The following is a 19,167-nucleotide window of genomic DNA, read 5'->3' as shown; positions in this document are numbered from 1 at the left end:
CTCGTAACGATGATAAACATGAGTATTAACTATTCCACTAAATTCACTATTTTTTTCCAAAATAATATCCGGTTCCAGGGACGTTTTCAAATCGAATACATCTAATGGAGCTGTTGAATAAAAAATTCCCGAAGCATTTGTCTTGGGTAAATTAAAGATCGGCATATAATCACCACAATAGAGAGAGTGGGATGGATAAAGTGGATAATTACTTAATGGAAGACTCGTTTTGTAATTAACAATATTTTCAAATTGAGTCATTATCATTTCACGGGCAGAAAGATTTCTTTTTCCATAAATCAATCGATCACTGTAAACAGGACTGTCTTGAAATTTTGCACATTGTTTGCATATTTCTTTTCTCGATAAAAGAAGAGTGTTTATTAATGCTTTTGCTGTCGTTGGACTGTATCTCTCGTAGTAATCAACAATATCTAATTGATCCGTTGATTTGCGATCGTCGTAAAATTCAGAATTGATGTAGGCGACTTTTTTTACTTCCTTCTCCGCAGGGTCATTAAATTCCGAACTGTAAATGAATCGTGATGCTTTGTGGATTATTTTAGAATTTTGATTTTCTCTTCTGAATGATTGAAAGGAAGCGTGGGGAATATATTTTTTCGCAAGAGATTGTGGAACTTCTTCTTCGTAACTTGAGATTTCTTCTTCTCCATCTTCCTCTTCATCGTCTTCATCTTCTTCTTCGTCTTCGTCTTCGTCTTCGTCTTCATCTTCTTTCCCTTGTTCTTCATCGAGCGGAAGAATGTTGATCGTAACTGAACTTTGAGAGGGAGTATTTTTTAAATCAAGAAGAGTGAATGATGCGTGTGTCTCCGTGTATCGTGCTGAAGGTGCGTTATCTTCAGTATATAATCTCTCTCGTTGCAAATAATTGTCTACATTTTGCTCATTCTCTAATTTTTCATATTCTAAGTGTAAATAGCGGTGGTGAACACACGCAAAATTGTATCAATTCTCAATTTCGTCGTCAATTTTAAACTCTTTTTTTAACTTCTGCAAATCGTGTAAAACCTGAAAAAAACATTTTATTAATTATATTGTAATTGATTTTGTCAATTTTTTTTAAATTTATTTATTTTGGTAATTATTTACATACCTCTAAAATTGTAGAAGCGCTCCAAGCTTGTGTACGACAACTGTCACGGCAATAATCACCATCCTTATTTGTAAGTTCGGGAAGTCCTCGCCAATGATTAGTGGAAGCTTCAATGAGATGTCGGGAAATTATCGCTTCCGTTGATTCGATAGTTCTTTTTAATTCCTCTTTACCACCAACTAATGGAGCAAAATGTAATCGAGCTCGAAGGAAGAAACCAATTGGCCAAACCCATTCCTAAAAAATAAAATTGCTATTCAACTAAAAGAAAATTAAATGTATGTAATACAAAATAATTTTAACATACCGGACCCTGGTGATAGTTCCAACCATGTGACACTTTAGGATCATTCGAATCATTCGCATTATCGTAATAACCATTGTAACCCCAATCGGCTGGGTCTAGTGTCTTCATTCCTAGTGGTCCCAGAAGAATTTCTTCAGTTTTCTTCAGTGCAATCCAAGCATGTTTTGGATTAAACATATCCGGAGCCTTAGAACAAAAATTTTTGCAATGAAAAAAATTTCTAACCGTATTTATTTGATATAAAATAATATTAGAAAATTTACTCACAGCAACCATAGCGATGGCGAAATTCGGTCTCAATTGATAATCAGCCCACGGTTGAGTGGCTCCGTGACTATCTTTAAATATTCCTCGTCTGTGTATCAAATCCGGACGTAATTCACCATCCTTTGCTTCTTCGTGAACGTAAAAGTACATTTCAAAATTGGTAGCAATTTTATCAGCCCATTGTTTGTAGCTCCAGGTAATTACAGAACCTAATTCGAAATAAATTATATAATTAGGTACTAAAAGTATTTAATTAAATTCACCCTCTCTAAAAATGTCAAGATCAAGAAATATCTAAACGATAGATAATTTCCAAATTATCCAAATATTCCAAATTAAGAAAAATAAATAAAATAATGACTCGAATAAATTTAGAAAAAAGTAGGTATAGAAATATAGGATTATGTAATTTTTACCATCGCGATTTTTCCTTTGCACGCTACCGTAAGGGAAGAGATTTTGCTTATATAATTCAGCTAAAAAGCTCAAAGTGCTTTTACTAAGTCCAACAATTTCCACTGCCGATCCATCTCTGGGTGTCGCGGGTTTCCCTTTATTTCCGGATTTCTCGGAAGAACCCATTTTATCCATCCACGTGCCACAATTCGCGTCATTGCCACCGAAAATGAATCCAGTGTCAGGATGAACACCAATTTGGTTATTAAATCCTCGATCTGACATGTGCTCGTCAATTTGTTTTCCTGCATTTCTCTCTCTAAAGCACAAACCTTGAAAGTGAATTGTCAACGCTTCTTGAATCACGTCATACAAAGGTTGATCCTAAAAATCAAATATCGTAAATAATTTTTCAAAATTAATAATTATTAATAATAGTGAATTGATAATTCATGTTAACTAATTCCTTATAAGAAACTTTTGGTACTAAAGCAGAAGAAAATGAAAGTAATTTAATCGTTTTTATACATACAACTTCGCCAGCAGGCAATGGAGCTGAATCGTCAGTGGGATAAAGTCTTGAAATTTTGTCAGAGAGAATTTTGAGACCATTGGGCACGTCTTGAACGTAACATTGAATAGTGTAGAGCCACCACCAAATTGCATCACGGCAGTTGTATCTTCATTAGGAAAGAATTAACAATCAGAATATTTTAAACTTTGAAGAAGAATTGATTTTTTGAATTTATGTTTGAAGAAGAAATTTAATATTGAACAAATTTTGAATTTAAATCAAAAAGAAAATATTCAGTCTCACCTCGCACATTTTCCTTTGTCAAGTAAATTTGGAATTAAACCGTGTCTAAGTGTTCCGGCGTAGCCAAGAATAATGAATCTCGCTTCATCAAATCTTCCAGTTAATAAGAAAAGTCCTCGGAGAGCAATAAATGTATCTCTTCCCCAATTACGCATATAACCAGTGGCGAAATGAGGCAAACCAGCAGACAATGTCAAACAAATTTGTTCCTTCGTGTCATTTGTTTGTTTGACAATTGGTTTCGGTGGATCCAAATTTGGTGATAAATCCGGAAGTTGCGCTGATTTCACAATACCGCCAACTTGTACAGAGACAAGTGATAATAATTTTATAAATGTCGATCCATCCTTCACGAAGCTAAAATGTAAAACAATTTTTTTTATTCACGGAAATTTGAATTATTTTCTAATCTTTTTTTTAAATAATAAAAATAATTTAGAAATAAATAGAAATAAATTCGAAGAAAAAAGAAAAGAAATTTTTTCAAATTGATAAGAAATGAATTCTAACCTTGATAATGAAGCATAACATTGGTCGAGTAATGCAGTGTAAACATTAACGAGAATCACGTCAAAATAACTGGGTACCAAGTAGCGGGGAATTGATTTTAGAGGTTCAAAAGTTGTTTCTAACCATTTGCCAAGAGATGATGTCATTTCATCATTTTTCAGACGAGTCGACAAGTAATCTGAAATTAAAATTTATTTTTATCTCAAAATATTGAAACAAATATTGAATTAAAATTTAAAATAAGCCTAGAATTGATTAGAAATAAAAAAAGTACATACATTTTCTAATAGTAAAACAATAATAACTATAAACTTAAAAACTTTACCAATTAGCCAATTTCCGTCCCTCAGATTTGCACACAACGGATGTCCAAGATCGTTATTTGGTCGAATATCAGCCAGAAGGGAAATTATACCTAAAATTGACAAAAATGAATGTAAGTAAAAAAAAGGTGAATAGTCGCAAATTTTAAAATTACAAATCTGTTGAAAAAGAATACCTTGAAGACCTGCGTAGACAAGAGGTCCATAACGAGGGATATCATAAACTCCAAATTGATTATTTGTCTCGTCTCGTTCCTCTTGATCACAATGGTACAGAGCTTTATTCAAGCCAGCAAGATTTATTCGCGAAACGATAACTTCTAATTCAGAATTTTTTGAAGATGTCAATGTGGCAATAGTATTTTGTAATTTTGAAAGAGATGGTTTTATATTCACATGAAGCGAAACTCTGCGGAATTAAAAGTTGTATTAAGATGACAATAAATAAATTAATGATAAAAGAATTTTTTTTATAAAAAATAATAAAAATAATTTAGAAGAAAAATATTAACAAAAACAAATTTTTTTGTTTATTTATTTAATTTAATATAGATTTTAAAGTTATATTCATATTTTTTTAACTCACCGAATCGCCACAACTGATCCTGGTTGGAAGTTAATAAAATTCAACTGAGTAATTTTCGGATCACCTGAATCAACTTTTTCCAATATTGAAGAATCACACATTTGAATATGTTCCTTTATTTTCACTGAGTACTCATTAATTCCATTGATTGTCTTTTCATCCTGAACGTATTTTTCCGGATAGCGAAAAGGCGAGACTCCGTTTCTTCATTCAAAGTTAAAATTTATTTTAGTGAAAAATATTAATAAAAAAGTAAATAATATTTATAATTCTATTTTATTGATATTTTTGACGATAAAAATAATGTAATTGAACTATTATTAATTTTACTGAATTAAATCTTTTAATTTGAAAAAAAATTATCAAATAATACCCACTTGACGTCTTTATGAGCCAGAGATGCCTCGAGAATAATTTCTTCGACAACTCCTTCAACTCGCAGAGGCCTTACGTGACGACGAAGGTCATTTGCATTTGGATCAGGATGCTTGAATGCAGTGAATGCAACTAAGACGACACTTTCGTGTGTATGCGGAGAGTGTCTTGTCACTGCAACCACATCCGGATCCATTTGATCCACAAAAACCTTAAAAAACGAAATTTTAATTTTAAAAACTTCTATTTCGATTCTTTTAAAAAATTTTTTCTATATCAAAATTTTACTAACTTGAGAGAATTTTTCTCGTCCTAAATTATTGTGAAGATTATTGAGGGCTCGTTTGGCAGCAATTATTCCAGATTTTAATCCTACGGAAGATTCATCCTTTTCTTCTATTTCATGATCGTCAGTCCAGGACGCGTACTGTCTTTCTTCATCCACCACATGTATCTGAAATAAAAAATTGCAAATATTAAATAATAATAAGATACAAATAATAATTATTATTGGACAAAATTAATAAATTATTTTGATTAAAAATTTAAAAAAAATTAAGTAGCTCACATGGTGAGGGACAAGTTCGTCATATCCTCGATTGCTTCCACTGCCACAGCACGCCATCGAGACAAGGGCAGCGCTTGGCATTAAATCGAAAACACTACGTTTTTCGACAGGACTCGGATTATCGTGTGTTAAATCCAGGAAAAGTGCATGAGCAATGCTTGGAACTAAGGGACGAACACGAGATTGCAAAAATGCCCCAACGGGTTCACCTCCATAACGATAAACTAATCGACCTTCTTCATGACTGTCCCAAGCAGACATCGCTTCTACAAAATTGTAAATCAAATTTTTCAAATCATTCTATTAGAAATTTATTTTAATTTCTGCTTCTTTTTCTTCTTTCAATATGAATTTTATTTTAATTCATTTAGCTAGGAAAAATGTTTACGAAAATTATTTTACCTCTGATAAGTGAAGTGATTCCAAGACGATTCACAAAAATATTGTCCTTATGATCGGAATTGGTAAATAATTCAGCCACAACGTACAAATCGGGTTTCACTTTTCTCGCTTCGTCCAAAAGGTACTGAAAATATTTCCATTTTTTAGATTTTACAAATCAAAATTAAATATTGAAATTTTTGAAAAAATTGAATATTAAAATTGAAATTTTAACATTAAATGAATAGACTAATAAAAATATATTAAAGTTTATAAATAAACTTACCTCCGCAATTGGAATAGGAGTCGAGTGACAATTATCCAATCTCACACCATCAAAAATTTTCGCCATTTGTTGAACATAATTCGACATTCGTTTCCATAAGAATGGAGAATCCTCTGGTTTTTCGCCATATCTGAAAATTTTAGTTGGAAAAAAATAAAAATTGCTCAGCAAAAGAAATTAATGATTTATCATTTATTTATTTATTTTATTTACCTGAGTTTAACACTATCACCCCAGGCTATTAATTCCCTGCGTATATAAACATTGGAATCAGAGTCGGCGAAATTCTTCAAAGGATCACTATTCATCACCCAACCGTTGTGTGCCATTAAGTAACGACCAGCGTCAGAGTACATTGTTGCCTCTCTTTCGGCTAAATTCCTCGGTGCTCCAAAATCAGTGAAATATCTAAAAAAAATATTTTAAAAATGATCTCGAAATTAAAAAAGGAGAATAATTAAAATTTTAATTCGTAATTTTTCACCTTGGAACGAGAGGTTTTCTTTCGCTAATCTCTCGAACTCTTGGTCCATCGGATTGCACTCGAAAATAGCGAATGCCAGCGATAGTATTTTCAACCGCAGCGTTCAAATTATTTTGCACTTCGTTTATAATTGCGTCATTTAATTCCTGTAATTTTTTCCTGAGATCCTCCGCGCAACGTTTCAAACGAGTGTCTTCGTCGAAACAATCGGCTCTGCACATAAATTCAATTATGAAGTTATAAAAAAATATTATTAACTAAAACTTATGAACTTAATTAATTTTAGTATTAAATTCAAAAAACTTTTTTTTTTGTATTTATAATTATTTTTATAGAGATATGAAAAAAGAACTTTACCTATAAGTGTTGTATAATCGTAAAGCGAGTGTCTTGTCGATGGTTGACTTCAATCTACGAAATTCCGGATCTTGAATAATTTTGATAGTCTCCTTTTCCATGTCCGATTCCTCGTGTGGCATTTGATTTCTGGCAAGGCTGAGAAATTCAGCGACAGTTTCATTAATATCCAAAATATACAGTTCGTTAATTTTAATTAATGGCAGGAAATGTGAGTGAAGTGCGTAACGAATACTCTGAAAATAAAATATAATTTTTGAATGCATTTTTAATATTACAATTTTTATTCTCTTTTTTTAGTATTATAGTGGCATTACATTGAGATGTTCCTCGGTTTCGACTATGGCGGGAATACCTTTCATTTCCCATTCGCCAGCTGAAACTTGAATGGTCAATTCAAAGAGTGTTGCATCCAAAAGATAAGATGCACGTAAATATGGACAATTTGAACAATTGTAAGTGCATTCCGGATTCGTTAGGAGAAAAGAACTCTCATTCGCCGTGTGATTCAGGACAATATCACAAATGCTGAGTACCTAGAATTTATTTTTAATATGGAGGCCTTTTCTAATTAACTAATTAACAAATCTAAATAATAAATTAAATTTATTATCAGAAATTTTTTAAAAAGTAATTTATTAAATAGTAAATAAATATTTTCAGTACTGAAAAAACTTACGTTCCATTCACTGCGCATTTTTTTCGTCAAAGCCTCGACATCGTCGAATGTTGTTTCCTTACCACCGCTACTGAATGTGGAATTCAGTTTCAGTTGATCGCTCAAACTATACGAAGACCTCGAGGCTCCCAATTCCTGAAAAAATGTTTTTGATTAATAATAGAAAAGACCAATTTTCAAGAAGAAAAAAAATATTAAAAATAATTACCTGAATCGGAGTGAAATGAATCATATTATAACCAGAGTTCTTTGAGACCAAAAGTTTATTTTCCCAGGTGGAAAATGGTCCAAGACATTTTGCCAAAACTGTGTGACACTGAATACAATCGATAGGCAGTTCTTCATTTTTACCAACTCTTAATTCTGGATCAACTAAAAGATATCCTGATGCAATGGCCTTTGCACCATTTTCCATTCTAAAAAATAAGAGAATTGAATTTTATTACATACGCTTTTTCTAATTTTGACAAAATAATTACTTTCTATCCGTTGCATAGTAATGGAACGATCCAGCTGAAGTTAAATTTAAATTTGCTGTTTCGTTGTTCCATTTTAGTTGTCGATAAACATGTCTCTCGTATTTTTGCTCCTTCATCAATGGATGATTCACGAAAATATCAATTTTCTTCCCCAGAAGCGATGGTCCTAATCTGAATTGAACTTGCCATTCTAAAATTTAAAAATGGTAATTAAATTTAGTTTTAAAACAGTTTTCAAATTATTAATAAATAAATAATTGAATAATTATAAATAATTATTAATAAAGGAACGGAATAGATTACTCACCTTTCTTGAGTCTGTACAAAGTTCCATCTTGATGTTCTCCTTTATTTAAACTTAACACTCTTATTTGCTCAACATTTCGACAGTCGTTAGACGATCCTTCCATTGTCGTTGTTTTCTTATTTGTCTAAAAATTCGATAAATAACAAATCATTAATCACTGAAAATATAAAAAGTAAAAGAATAGTAATACTTGTGGATGCTAAGTACTTACAGACAAAATGACAAATAAGCGTTTAGCTAGCAACTTTGTCTTAATATAAGTAATTGGCACAAAGCATTTACAAAGCGTAAAATATATTATATTACTCAAGTTCTGCTACTTGAACATGCATAAAAGCAAATCGTCTGCCCTTATTCTATTTTCTAGAGTTACATTCTTAAAGTCTAGGAAAAAGAACAGAAACATTTCCTGTTCTGTCTATTTTTTACTAAAAGTCAATTTGTTTGAAATGAATCCATCAAGGGTAGAATAATTCATCAACAAGTGAAATTAAATCCATATCTAGCTCCTTTATAAACATATTATCAAGGTCCCGTTTCTTTTTTTTAATAAATAATCATCAATAATTTTCGAAATCATTAATTTATAATAAAACAATTACAATAATTGAATTTTAATTTCACTTGAAGATTATATATTATAAAGATAAGAGAATAATAAATATTACATTAGGACTTACATGAGACCAGAGAAAACTGAGAAACTCGCATGTAAATACATGTAGAATAAAATTTCGAAATTTTCTGATAAATTCTTGAGTTGTTTCGCAAACGAATTTCTTTAAAGCAACCATTGAATCCATTAAATAGCGAATAGCAAATGAAAAAAAGCAAAGCAAAACGGGCTTTATTTGAAATTTCTTGAATTTATGTTAAACTTTGCATCCGATATCTTATCATTTTTGTTTTCTTATTTAATAGAAATTATTTATAAAGATTTCCTTTATGGACTGCCTATAAAATATAGATATATCTCGTCAGATAATGAAATTATTAAATTAGGTATTAATAACGAGAGATGAAGACAAACAGTATTTTATCTCGATTAGCCACATTTTTTTCATGCTCATTCTATTTTTAATCAGAAAACAACAAATAATATACATTCAAGAGCACTTTGATTTTTTTTCTGGTCTCATCTGTAAAGTTTAGTAATTAAATTATTTTTTATAAAAATATAGTTAAAATAACATGCAAACGTTGGAAACAAAATTAGATATTTTTATAATTTTATATTGTATAATAAAATGTCTAATAAAATCTCATTTGTAAATATAAATAAAAACTATTTTTCAATGTAATAAATTATTCTTTAATATGTAAACATTGAATTATTACATATTTTAATAGAAAATATTTTTATAAATACTTTTCCTTAAAAAAAATTTAGAAATTTTAGTTTTAAAAAGTGACAAAGAGAATTAGATTTTTTGAAAAGTGCATGCTGCCCATTAATATTTTTAATTAACAATAAACAATAAACAAAATAGTTAATGAAAAAACACTTACAGTCTTGTACGTTATGTAAAGTCGTGTTTGTTCATGAAATAGAGAATAAATCTACTAATATATGTGACATACGATAATGATAGAAATACTCTAATGATACTTTATAAACAATTGTTTATTTCAAATTTGACCTCTATTTGAATGAGAAAAAAATGTGAAGGTCATAAATGCGGGGGCGGTTTTCTTTGTAGGTTATGTTCCAAGTTATGAGTTAATCATGGAGTTAATCCAAACGTTACAAAAATGTATCATTATTCAATAGTTTCTCATAATTTATATACTAAACACTCTTTAAACAAATTATAAAAATTATTATTCGTTCAATACAATTATAATTGATAATTATCAATCATAATAATAAAGAAATAAAATAAACAATTTTTGACAATATATTTTCCAGTAAGTTAGGTTAGTCTATCATAATTTGATTGGTCGATTTTGACAAGTAATAGAGGTTAGGTTTTCAAGTTGACAATTATAATTGGTGGAAGTATTTATGTTATTTAAAAATACTTTTCCTCTTTTTATTTTTTTTTTACTTTTTTTAATAAATTATGTCTACAATTAAAAGTTAAATTAGTGATTTATATTTCTTTTACTTGTAAAATATTCTTCTGAAATGTAAAATGGAAAAAAAACTAGTTTGAAAATTTTTTTTTAGAGGTTCTCATCAACGGTTTTTTTCAGTGTCTCTCATTGTATATATATATAGCTACAATTTAAAGGGACTACATCACTCGACAGACGTTATTGTTAAAGCATTAAATTAAGGCAGCATGTTTTAAATAAATTTTTTTCAATAGTTATCACTAAAGATCTAGTGTTATTTGGAAAAGTTTTTTTAATTTGTCAATTTTACCGTGTCATTCGTTTTCACCAACACAAACAATTCCAAAATGGCAGGAGCGACTGAACTCAGTAAGTACACTGTAAAAAAAAATTGTTTTACACTAGTTAACAGTAACTAATCAATTTGTAATAGTTAGTGTTTTATAGATAAAGAATTGTGGATTCAAGTTATTTCTCTTTTTGGCGTTAAAATTGAAGGGAAAGATGAATTTTGAATGAATAGAGAAAGTTAAATATCACGCCGTCTTGTGTTAAGTGGATTGTGTTTGTGTTAACGCATACATACATATAATTTTAGATTCCCCTCCATGCTTAACACAGCACGTGGTTTCAGCTGTCAAAGTAGGTTAGAAATTTTTTCTTTTTGATTAAGTTTCAATTTTAATATAAATGATGTTTTTTTATTCAAATTTAACAAATCTGGGGAGAATCTTAGTTTTCGGACTCCTTAAGTTTGGAAAAAAAGTTCGTCAAAGAGAGAAATAGGTTTGAAAAATTGAGGTAATTTTATTCATTTTATTGGAGGATAAAATGACCTATAGTTTTTAAAAATTGTTTTGTTTGTTGTCAAGTTCTTTTGGAGCGGGTATTTCTCCGCCTTGGTTCTGCAGAGACAGATGAACAACTTCAAGCGTCAGTATGTAAATTTCTACCTCCGGTTTTACTGAAGCTCTCAAGCACTCAGGAAGGTGTGCGAAAAAAAGTCATGGAGCTGTTAATTCATATTAATAAGAGAGTTAAAACTCGTCCATTGGTTCAACTTCCTGTGGAAGCACTTTTACTGCAATATCAAGATCCAGCAGCTAGTTCTTTTGTGATTGTAAGTTAATTATTCTGTTTTTTATACAATAAATTGTATTTTTAATACAGTGAATTCAGATTATTTAGTATTAAATTTCGTTTCAGAATTTTACGATTATTTACATTAAATTGGGATATCCTCGAATGAATATCAACAAACAGGCGGAATTAGTTCCATGTATTTTGAATGCAATTGAGGGAAAACCCTTATCTCATCAAGACAGGTATTTAGTGTTATGTAATTTGATCAATTATTACAAAATCAATTGTTCTCGTCTTTATTTATTTTAATCCTTCAGGAGAATTGCATATAATTTACTGTAGAATGTAACATAATTGAATTAATATGGAACAAATTTGTTTTTCCAGCTTGTTGCTGATCATAATGCCAGCTTTGGCTCACATCAAAGTTCCAATGGATCCGGATAAGAGAGGAGCTCTTCTTGGCTTACACGACAAACCGAATGTTGCTAAACAGCTAATAAATTTTATGCTCGACATGCTGTTATTACCATACGGGTAACTATATTCGTTTCTTTTATTCCAGTTTTTTTGATATTTTATTAATCGCAGAACTAATGAAGTAAAAATTACTCATTTATAACTAGTGTTAATTTCTTTCTTTTCTGTCTGTAAAATAGAACTGTGGGCAATGTGGAGAATCAACAAGCCGGTCAGCCGATTGATTGGTCACAATTTCCGGTTCCACCTGGATTGAGTACATATGCTTTTAAAAGAGTTATTGGCGAAACACCTCCAACTGCCGAGCAACTCGAACAAACTAAATTGGGAATTGTGAAATTTATTTCCGCCGGTGTTTTCTCCGATTCGGACATATTCATTCACTTAATTGTCGCTGCAGCTGATACAAGATTTAGTGTCGCGAATATGGCCGATTTAGAGCTGAAGAAAATAATTGGGTTCGTTTTTAGTTATCAATAACTTTATTTTTTTGGAATAGAAATAAATAAATAAATCTTTCAAAGAAAGATAATTATTATAGGACTTTACAATTGCCCTGGGATTTAATAATAATTATATTGCAGAACACTTGATTGGTCGTCGATGCAACTTGCTGCTCCTCTTTATTCTCTATTTTTGGGAACGGATGCCTTGGCAACACAAAAGGAAGTAAAACCCGATATGAAAAGACTGCCCGCCGGCACACGAATTCGTCTTAAACTTTTGTATTATCTTTGTCGAGTGACAAAGGCGGGTTTTATTATTCCACCCTGCATTCAGGTTAGGATCTATTTATTCGCAATGCTAATTTTAATCAAAAAGTTGAAAATACATTTTCTTTTTTATTTAATTTTTTCAGGTGGTTTTTGATTCTCTCTACGGAAGCAATACTAATCCAAAACTTAAAACTCTTGCTTTGCAATTTACATCTAATATCGTTCAACAGTGAGTATTTATTCAACCGAATGTTTAATTTATTACAATTATTTGTTATAATTTACAATAATTTCCGAATAAAAATTTCCAGTTGCAATTCCACTTCACTGTTGAGAGTGGCCGGTGTAATTTTGAATGGAATAATGAAATTAATATCCGAAGGAGATCCTATTCACAAACCGAAGGCGTACACAATTGTCGGTCAACTTGGACAAAAAATACCCGCTCTAATTAATAAGGATTTTAGTCTACTGGAAAAATTCTTTGATACTCTCGCAGCTGTGAGTAAAAGAATAAAAAATTGTTAACTATTTCACTAGAAATTTTAATAGTTTAAGGATTTTTGAATGACTTTTCAATAAATTTTCAGACTGATGGTGACTTGCGACACACGGTTCGTAATGCTTTGATTAGCATGTCTTCGGCATTTATTCTCAATAAGGAAGATGAACAGAGTATTGCACTGATGAACGCGTTACTGTCCGCTCATATAGAATCGCCAGAATCACATGTGAGATTTGTCGCTGTTCATTATGCGGCAACTGTATTTCCAACGGACGACGCTCCATCTCGTTATTTACTTCTTCTTGCAAGTGGCGATACAATGCAAGAGGTGAGTTTGGAAGCTCTTAAAGCATTGTACGGAACGGCTTACAAAAATGAACGTGAGAAGCAAAATCTAAAAGAAATTCCCCTACCGGAATTCACGAAACTCGTCTCATATGTGCATTTAAAATCTCGAGCTAAACTGAACACGTCAAATTCTGGAAAGAAGGATTCTATTGTTAAAAGTCTGCCTTATAATAATGCGGCATTTACAGAGGTACGTTAAATAAACTTTCAAAAATATGTGTAGTATTGAAATACAAATTTATTAATTAAATATAGTACATTTATATATGAATGATAAATTAAATAAATAATATTGATTTTTTATAGATCGTTCTCTATTTGCGCTTATCTCTCGCTAAAAGCGCGGATGTTACAGCGCAAGGTGAACAAATTCAACATCCTTGCGAATACAGTCCATTGATTGGACGTTATCTGGAAAAATTGGTAAAGGAACAACCGGAAATTTTTAATAATTATCTCAGTTTTCTCAATATTCGAATTGGTCAATCAAAGGAAGCTGGTAAGTACAAAATTTTATTTTGTCAAAAAATGATTTCTAACTTGATACTTAAAATAATAAAACTAACTAATTAATTGATATAATACTAATTAAGTAAATTTTCTGATTCTCTAGATGAAGTTTCACTGAATGCATTATTGGAAATTCTTGGAACAATGTCACCGGAAATATCGAAACGCTACGAAAAAGATTTGCCATGGTTGAAAAAATTGCAAGGATCAACGAAAGAAAATATTCGAGAATTAAGTGCCAAGATTTATGCCTTTATTGTCGCCTATTTGCCTTTAAATGAATTTGAAAGTCAGTTGGCGGAGATTGTGAATTGCACAAAAAATAAAGTACTTGAAATTCAACATGGTGCATTGTTGGCTCTCTCGTACATGATCGAGCAGAAATTATTGTCCTTAAAACAAACGAATGTCGAAGAGATTTCTAATTTAAAGGTCTATAATGTTGCAGTTGAAACAATGTGTAAGTTCTTGTTTTTAACTTGAAAACTTTAGACTTAAAAAAACTAAAATTTTACTGTAGCAATCAGAACTTTTGTTCTTTAATTTTATTCTAATTGAATGAAAATCTTTTCTATAGGTTCATTTTTAACTGATAATAATCCACTGCTAATGAGTGCTGCCTCGCAAGGAATTGGAATAATGGGCAAAACGTTTGCTTTGCCATTGTCGAATAATAGTGAGAAGGGTTTTAATAAAATGTACATTGTCGAGAAATTATTTTCCATTTTTGAGAATCCGAAATTGAATAATAAAATCAAGGAGACTGCAATTATCGCTTTAGGATTTTTGTGTATCGGCGAAGAATTTCCACATACAAAATTTATTGCTGAAAAAATTCTCACTGTCGCTAAAGACACTAAAGATGTTGAGATTCATCTTACTCTCAGTGAGGCGTTAATTTGTTGCGTTCAAGGACCAGCGTCATTGGATGCAAGAAATATTTGGAAATTACTTCCCGATGAATATAAAATTCCATTCAGCAAAGCCAGCGATGAGCTTCTTGCTTCTATTTTATTGAAAATGGTCCAAGTCGTGAAAGAGCCACATCCAAACATGAGACAGGTAAAAAAAAACTTATTAAAATAATTTTTAATAATTTGACAATTTTTCCTTCAATTATAAAAAAAAATAATTTTCTTTTTAGGCCGTATGCATAAGTTTACTGTCCTTGGTAAAATACAATGCCGAACGAAGTTGTATAAAGGAAAATTTAGCAACTCTCCAAAGTTCGTTTATGGATCTACTTTCAGAGAGTAATGGTAAGTGACTTTAATTTAAATCGCTTGGTAATAAATCTAACTTAATTACTTTTTAATTTACAGAATTCGTGCAAGATGCGGCGTCGAAAGGTCTTTATTTGGTTTATAATTCGAGTGAAGAGAATAATCGTGATTCTCTAGTTTCCAATTTATTAGAGCAGTTTGTTCACGGTCGAAGAGACGGAATAAAAGTAACATCTGACACGGTTTTATTCGAAAATAATGAAATGGGAAAAAGTCCTCTGGGGTGAGTAGAATTATCTCTAATTATCCGAAATTGCGAACAGAATTTTAATCTTGTTCTTTTTTTGCAGAGGAAATTTGTCAACTTATCGCGAAATATGCTCATTAGCTTCTGATTTGAATAATCCAAAAATGATGTATCAATTCTTGCATTTAGCGAATCATAATGCAGTTTGGAATTCAAAGAAAGGCGCTGCTTATGGATTCTCGGCATTTGCTGCCCTTGATACTGCCGATTTGAAAAAATATCTTCCAATTATTGTACCTAAATTGTATAGGTATCAATTTGATCCCACGCCAAAGACGCAACAAAGTATGACGAGCATTTGGCGTGCAATTGTCCCTTCTACTAATAAAGCTGTCAGTATATGAAAAATTGGAAATAAACAAAAATGATGTATTCTTTAGTTTGAAAATATAATTTCTTTTTCACAGATTGAGGAATATCATAAGGAAATTTTGGAAGATTTGACCATTAATTTGACTGATGGACAATGGCGTGTGCGTAAAAGTTGTTGTCACGCTTTATCTGAATTACTTCGTTCAGGTGCGCCAATTAATTTAGCTGACAAAGTGTCGGAACTGTGGAAGCAACTTTTCCGTGTAATGGACGATATTCACGAGGCTACCAGATTAGCTGCTGCAAACACTGCCAAAATATTCAGTAACGTGAGTCATTATTTTTTCTTTTTGATTAACAATAATTAATTTTTTCCAAAAAGTTACTTTTTGTTTATTAATTAATTACTTAATCGATAGTACTGCATTCGTCGATGCGATGCATCGCATGGAAAAGCGGGCGAAGAAGTGTTACAAGCCGTACTGCCAGTTTTAATAGACGTTGGAATATCGCATAATTTGAGTGCAGTGAGGACAATTTCATTACAAACTGTATCACAACTTGTGACAGCAGCTGGCATTTTATTGAAACCGTCTCTAGTTAATTTAATACCTGCATTATTAAATGCAGCTGGAGAATTGGATAGTCCTGGTCTCACTTATTTTCGAAATGCATATTGTACCTCGCAAGAAACACAGGAGGCTTTTGATACAAAGAGAGCGAGCGAGGCTAAAAGCCACTATTCAACAGAGACAATTACAAAAGTAAGTTATTTTCATATTCAAATTTTCCACTCTTTTAAAAAATTATTAAATAATATTCATAATACTAAAAAGTATTCGAAAATTCATGGTTTTTCTAAATTTATTCTTGTATATTTTAAATTCTTTGCAGTGCATTCCCTTCATCGATGCTGCAATTCTCAAAGAATTAATGCCCAAAGTAACAGACATTATAAAATCAAGCATAGGACTTGGGATTAAAGTCGCTTGTTCTCATTTCATTATTCTCACGACTGCACATTTGAAGACGGAATTACAACAATATGCAGGTAAAAATATTTTTTCAAAATAATATGAAGAGTTTATTATTATTATTTTATTTATGATTGTATATTCGCTTTGTAGGTAAAATTCTGACAACACTTCTTAACGGTCTCACCGATCGCAATATATCGATAAGAAAAAATAATGCAAACACAATTGGCCACGTGGTGGGCTGTGCTAAAGAATCCAGTGTTCAAAAATTATTGAATACTTTAAATAAATGGTACATGGAAAGAGAAGGTATAATTACATTTATTTCTTCATTGAAATTAATAAATTATTTAGTGAATAAGTTTTAAAAAAAAATTTTTAATTTTAAATATAAAAGAAGAAATTTTTTATCAAGAAAGTATAATTTATTTAATATTTATCAAACTGATTTTTCAGATGATTCAATTCGACTTGCAATAGGACAAACTCTGCAATCAATAAACAATAATAATCAAGAAATTACGAAGACATACACAAACATAGTTTTACCTTTAACATTTTTCGCTATGCATGCTGAAAAAGTAGCAGGTTAGTTACTAATGTAGATCAATTGGAATTAAAAATTTTTTTTAATTTTTAATTTTTAACCCTTTATTGTATTTTAAAGGAAACGAAGCGACAATTGAAGTTTGGAGTGATTTGTGGTCTGAGATTTCGCCCGGAACGGAAACTGGAATTCGACAAAATTTAAGTGCCATTTTAGATATTTTGAAAACAGCTCTAGAATCAGCCTCATGGACAACAAAAGCACAAGCTGCAAATGCCGTTTCTACTGTCGCAACAAAATTGGGATCAACTATCGATGACAGTTCCAGAGAAATATTATTGAATATTCTGACAAATGGATTACAGGGAAGAACATGGAATGGAAAAGAACGTCTTTTAAATGCTCTTTCTTTACTTGCCTGCAACAGCAAGTAAGTTGAAAAAATTTCTTTCTTATTTGTCCAAAATTTTTGTTGGATTTTTTGTAATTGTAATTTTTATTTTTTAACATAATGAGCAATTTTTCCATCTAACAGAGAAGCATTGAGTAAGGACAGTAAATTGACAGAAGAAGTTTTGGGAATTTTATATAAAGAGAGTAAGAAAGAATCTTTAGAGTATCGTCGATATGCTTTAAAAGCCTATTCAGACGTTTTACACGAGCTGGATATTAATAGATTTACTCAAATCTATGATATAGCTCAGGATGTTTTACCCAAGGTAATAGTTATTATTTAATTGTAAATATTTTAAAGGTATGAAAATAAAAAATATTAATAATAAAATTCAATTTTAGCTCTCGAGCAAAATCGATGACGATGATGATGACAATGATGTTTCAAGAAGCGAAAATTCGAAAAAAGTTGAAGATAAATTGAAATTGCAAGAAACTATTTATGAATCTTTGGGAAAAGCATGGCCTTCTTGCAAAGAAACTCAAGGTAATAAATTTTCCTTATTAAAAATAATTTTCTTTTTTTTAAGTACCTAACTAAATATTTTTTTTCATTTCAGATAAATACTGCTTGCAATTTGTTTCACATTGTAATGATGTACTGTCAACCAGTACTCGAGTCGTTCAAGTTGCTATTTTAACGACTTTAAATCTTTTTGTTGATAAACTTATTTTGTTTAAAATTCCTGCTGCAGAAAGTGATCCAGAAATGTTGAACACTGTTTATGAAACATTGGAAAAAATTCTGATACAATCAATAAGTGAGTATTAACATTATTTAACAGATAGTATTTAATTAAGAAAAAAATATTAATCTTATTAAAAATAATTTAGAAAATTTAATAATAGAATAAAAATATATTAATATTTATTTTTAAAAATTTTTCAGACGTCTCAAAATACACGAGAATAAAAAAAGAAGCGCTGAATATAATTTTATCACTCTCAAGAAAAATGACTGAAACAAATAATAGTAAACAATTGGAAAAAATAACTGCTCTTTTCAAGGAATTTCTTCCTGAATTGTCAAAGGACAATCAGCCGGAAATTCGTACTAGGGTAGTTGACATTAAAAACATGCTTAAAATTTAATCAAAGCAAAATGAAGAAACTTTCTTCATTTAAGAAAAACGCATTATTTCCATTTTCAATGTCATATAAACTACGATGTACTATTTGAATTTTTAAACGTATATGAAATAATCAATTTTAAATCACGTAGTCAATTTTTTTTTTTTCGATTAATTAAATGTTGGCAGCTAAATAATCATATTTTTTAATTATTATATCTTCCATTGATTCAAGATAGAGAATAATTGGCAAATGTTTTTTTTTCTTTTTGATAAAACTTATATTTGTTACCTGTATAGACGTTTAATATTTATAGTGTAATTATTTATGTAACCTTA

The 19,167-nt window shown here is 30.5% G+C and overlaps 2 protein-coding genes across 6 annotated transcripts; one reads left to right on the top strand and one right to left on the bottom strand.

The window, feature by feature from the left end:
- Positions 1-893: 893 nt before the first annotated feature.
- On the bottom strand, positions 894-10,731 carry LOC122499250 (glycogen debranching enzyme). 5 transcript variants are annotated; one of them, XM_043607471.1, is made up of 25 exons: positions 8,920-9,186; positions 8,240-8,363; positions 7,933-8,122; positions 7,662-7,869; positions 7,454-7,588; positions 7,092-7,310; positions 6,775-7,010; positions 6,418-6,630; positions 6,147-6,341; positions 5,934-6,063; positions 5,669-5,792; positions 5,267-5,532; positions 4,991-5,152; positions 4,701-4,909; positions 4,324-4,527; positions 3,914-4,146; positions 3,740-3,829; positions 3,415-3,592; positions 2,905-3,261; positions 2,620-2,767; positions 2,108-2,471; positions 1,692-1,900; positions 1,425-1,610; positions 1,118-1,354; positions 894-1,032 (listed from the first exon to the last, which is right to left on the bottom strand). In XM_043607471.1, the coding sequence occupies exons 1-25, from the start codon at positions 9,040-9,042 to the stop codon at positions 970-972; spliced, it is 4,803 nt and encodes a 1,600-aa protein (XP_043463406.1). In that variant the 5' UTR covers positions 9,043-9,186; the 3' UTR covers positions 894-969. The 5 variants fall into 5 exon arrangements, with proteins under 5 accessions (XP_043463406.1, XP_043463408.1, XP_043463407.1 ...); XM_043607473.1 differs by lacking the exon at positions 8,920-9,186 and adding an exon at positions 10,608-10,731 and having other exon boundaries at positions 3,740-4,146; XM_043607472.1 differs by lacking the exon at positions 8,920-9,186 and adding an exon at positions 9,749-10,130 and having other exon boundaries at positions 3,740-4,146.
- On the top strand, positions 10,527-19,122 carry LOC122499249 (proteasome adapter and scaffold protein ECM29). Its single transcript, XM_043607468.1, has 25 exons — positions 10,527-10,666; positions 11,170-11,417; positions 11,504-11,622; positions 11,768-11,917; positions 12,040-12,318; positions 12,445-12,640; positions 12,720-12,805; positions 12,888-13,077; positions 13,167-13,619; positions 13,736-13,928; positions 14,043-14,399; positions 14,517-15,001; positions 15,084-15,198; positions 15,262-15,445; positions 15,513-15,801; positions 15,877-16,110; positions 16,201-16,545; positions 16,676-16,832; positions 16,909-17,067; positions 17,215-17,346; positions 17,426-17,735; positions 17,841-18,024; positions 18,101-18,245; positions 18,319-18,519; positions 18,648-19,122. Exons 1-25 carry the CDS (start codon positions 10,645-10,647, stop codon positions 18,848-18,850), a joined length of 5,436 nt encoding a protein of 1,811 aa, XP_043463403.1. The 5' UTR covers positions 10,527-10,644; the 3' UTR covers positions 18,851-19,122.
- The last annotated feature ends 45 nt before the right edge of the window (positions 19,123-19,167 follow it).

The sequence above is a fragment of the Leptopilina heterotoma genome, unplaced genomic scaffold (genome assembly GCF_015476425.1).
Source record: "Leptopilina heterotoma isolate Lh14 unplaced genomic scaffold, ASM1547642v1 Lhet_166, whole genome shotgun sequence".
Classification (NCBI taxonomy): Eukaryota; Metazoa; Arthropoda; class Insecta; order Hymenoptera; family Figitidae; genus Leptopilina; species Leptopilina heterotoma.
Note: the sequence above shows the minus strand (reverse complement) of the source record. Positions and strands in the feature narration are given on the sequence as shown.

Bases quoted from the DNA above. Each gene is read 5' to 3' on its own strand.
- LOC122499249 (XM_043607468.1), top strand. From the start codon at position 10,645: ATGGCAGGAGCGACTGAACTCA. The intron at 11,418-11,503 runs GTAAGTTAATTA...ATTTCGTTTCAG, and splicing joins CAGCTAGTTCTTTTGTGATT to AATTTTACGATTATTTACAT. The intron at 17,736-17,840 runs GTAAGTTGAAAA...TCCATCTAACAG, and splicing joins TTACTTGCCTGCAACAGCAA to AGAAGCATTGAGTAAGGACA.
- LOC122499250 (XM_043607470.1), bottom strand. From the start codon at position 9,042: ATGGATTCAATGGTTGCTTTAAAGAAATTCGTTTGCGAAACAACTCAA. The intron at 4,528-4,700 runs GTGGGTATTATT...CTTTGAATGAAG, and splicing joins CTGGCTCATAAAGACGTCAA to AAACGGAGTCTCGCCTTTTC. The intron at 4,147-4,323 runs GTGAGTTAAAAA...TTAATTCCGCAG, and splicing joins GGATCAGTTGTGGCGATTCG to AGTTTCGCTTCATGTGAATA.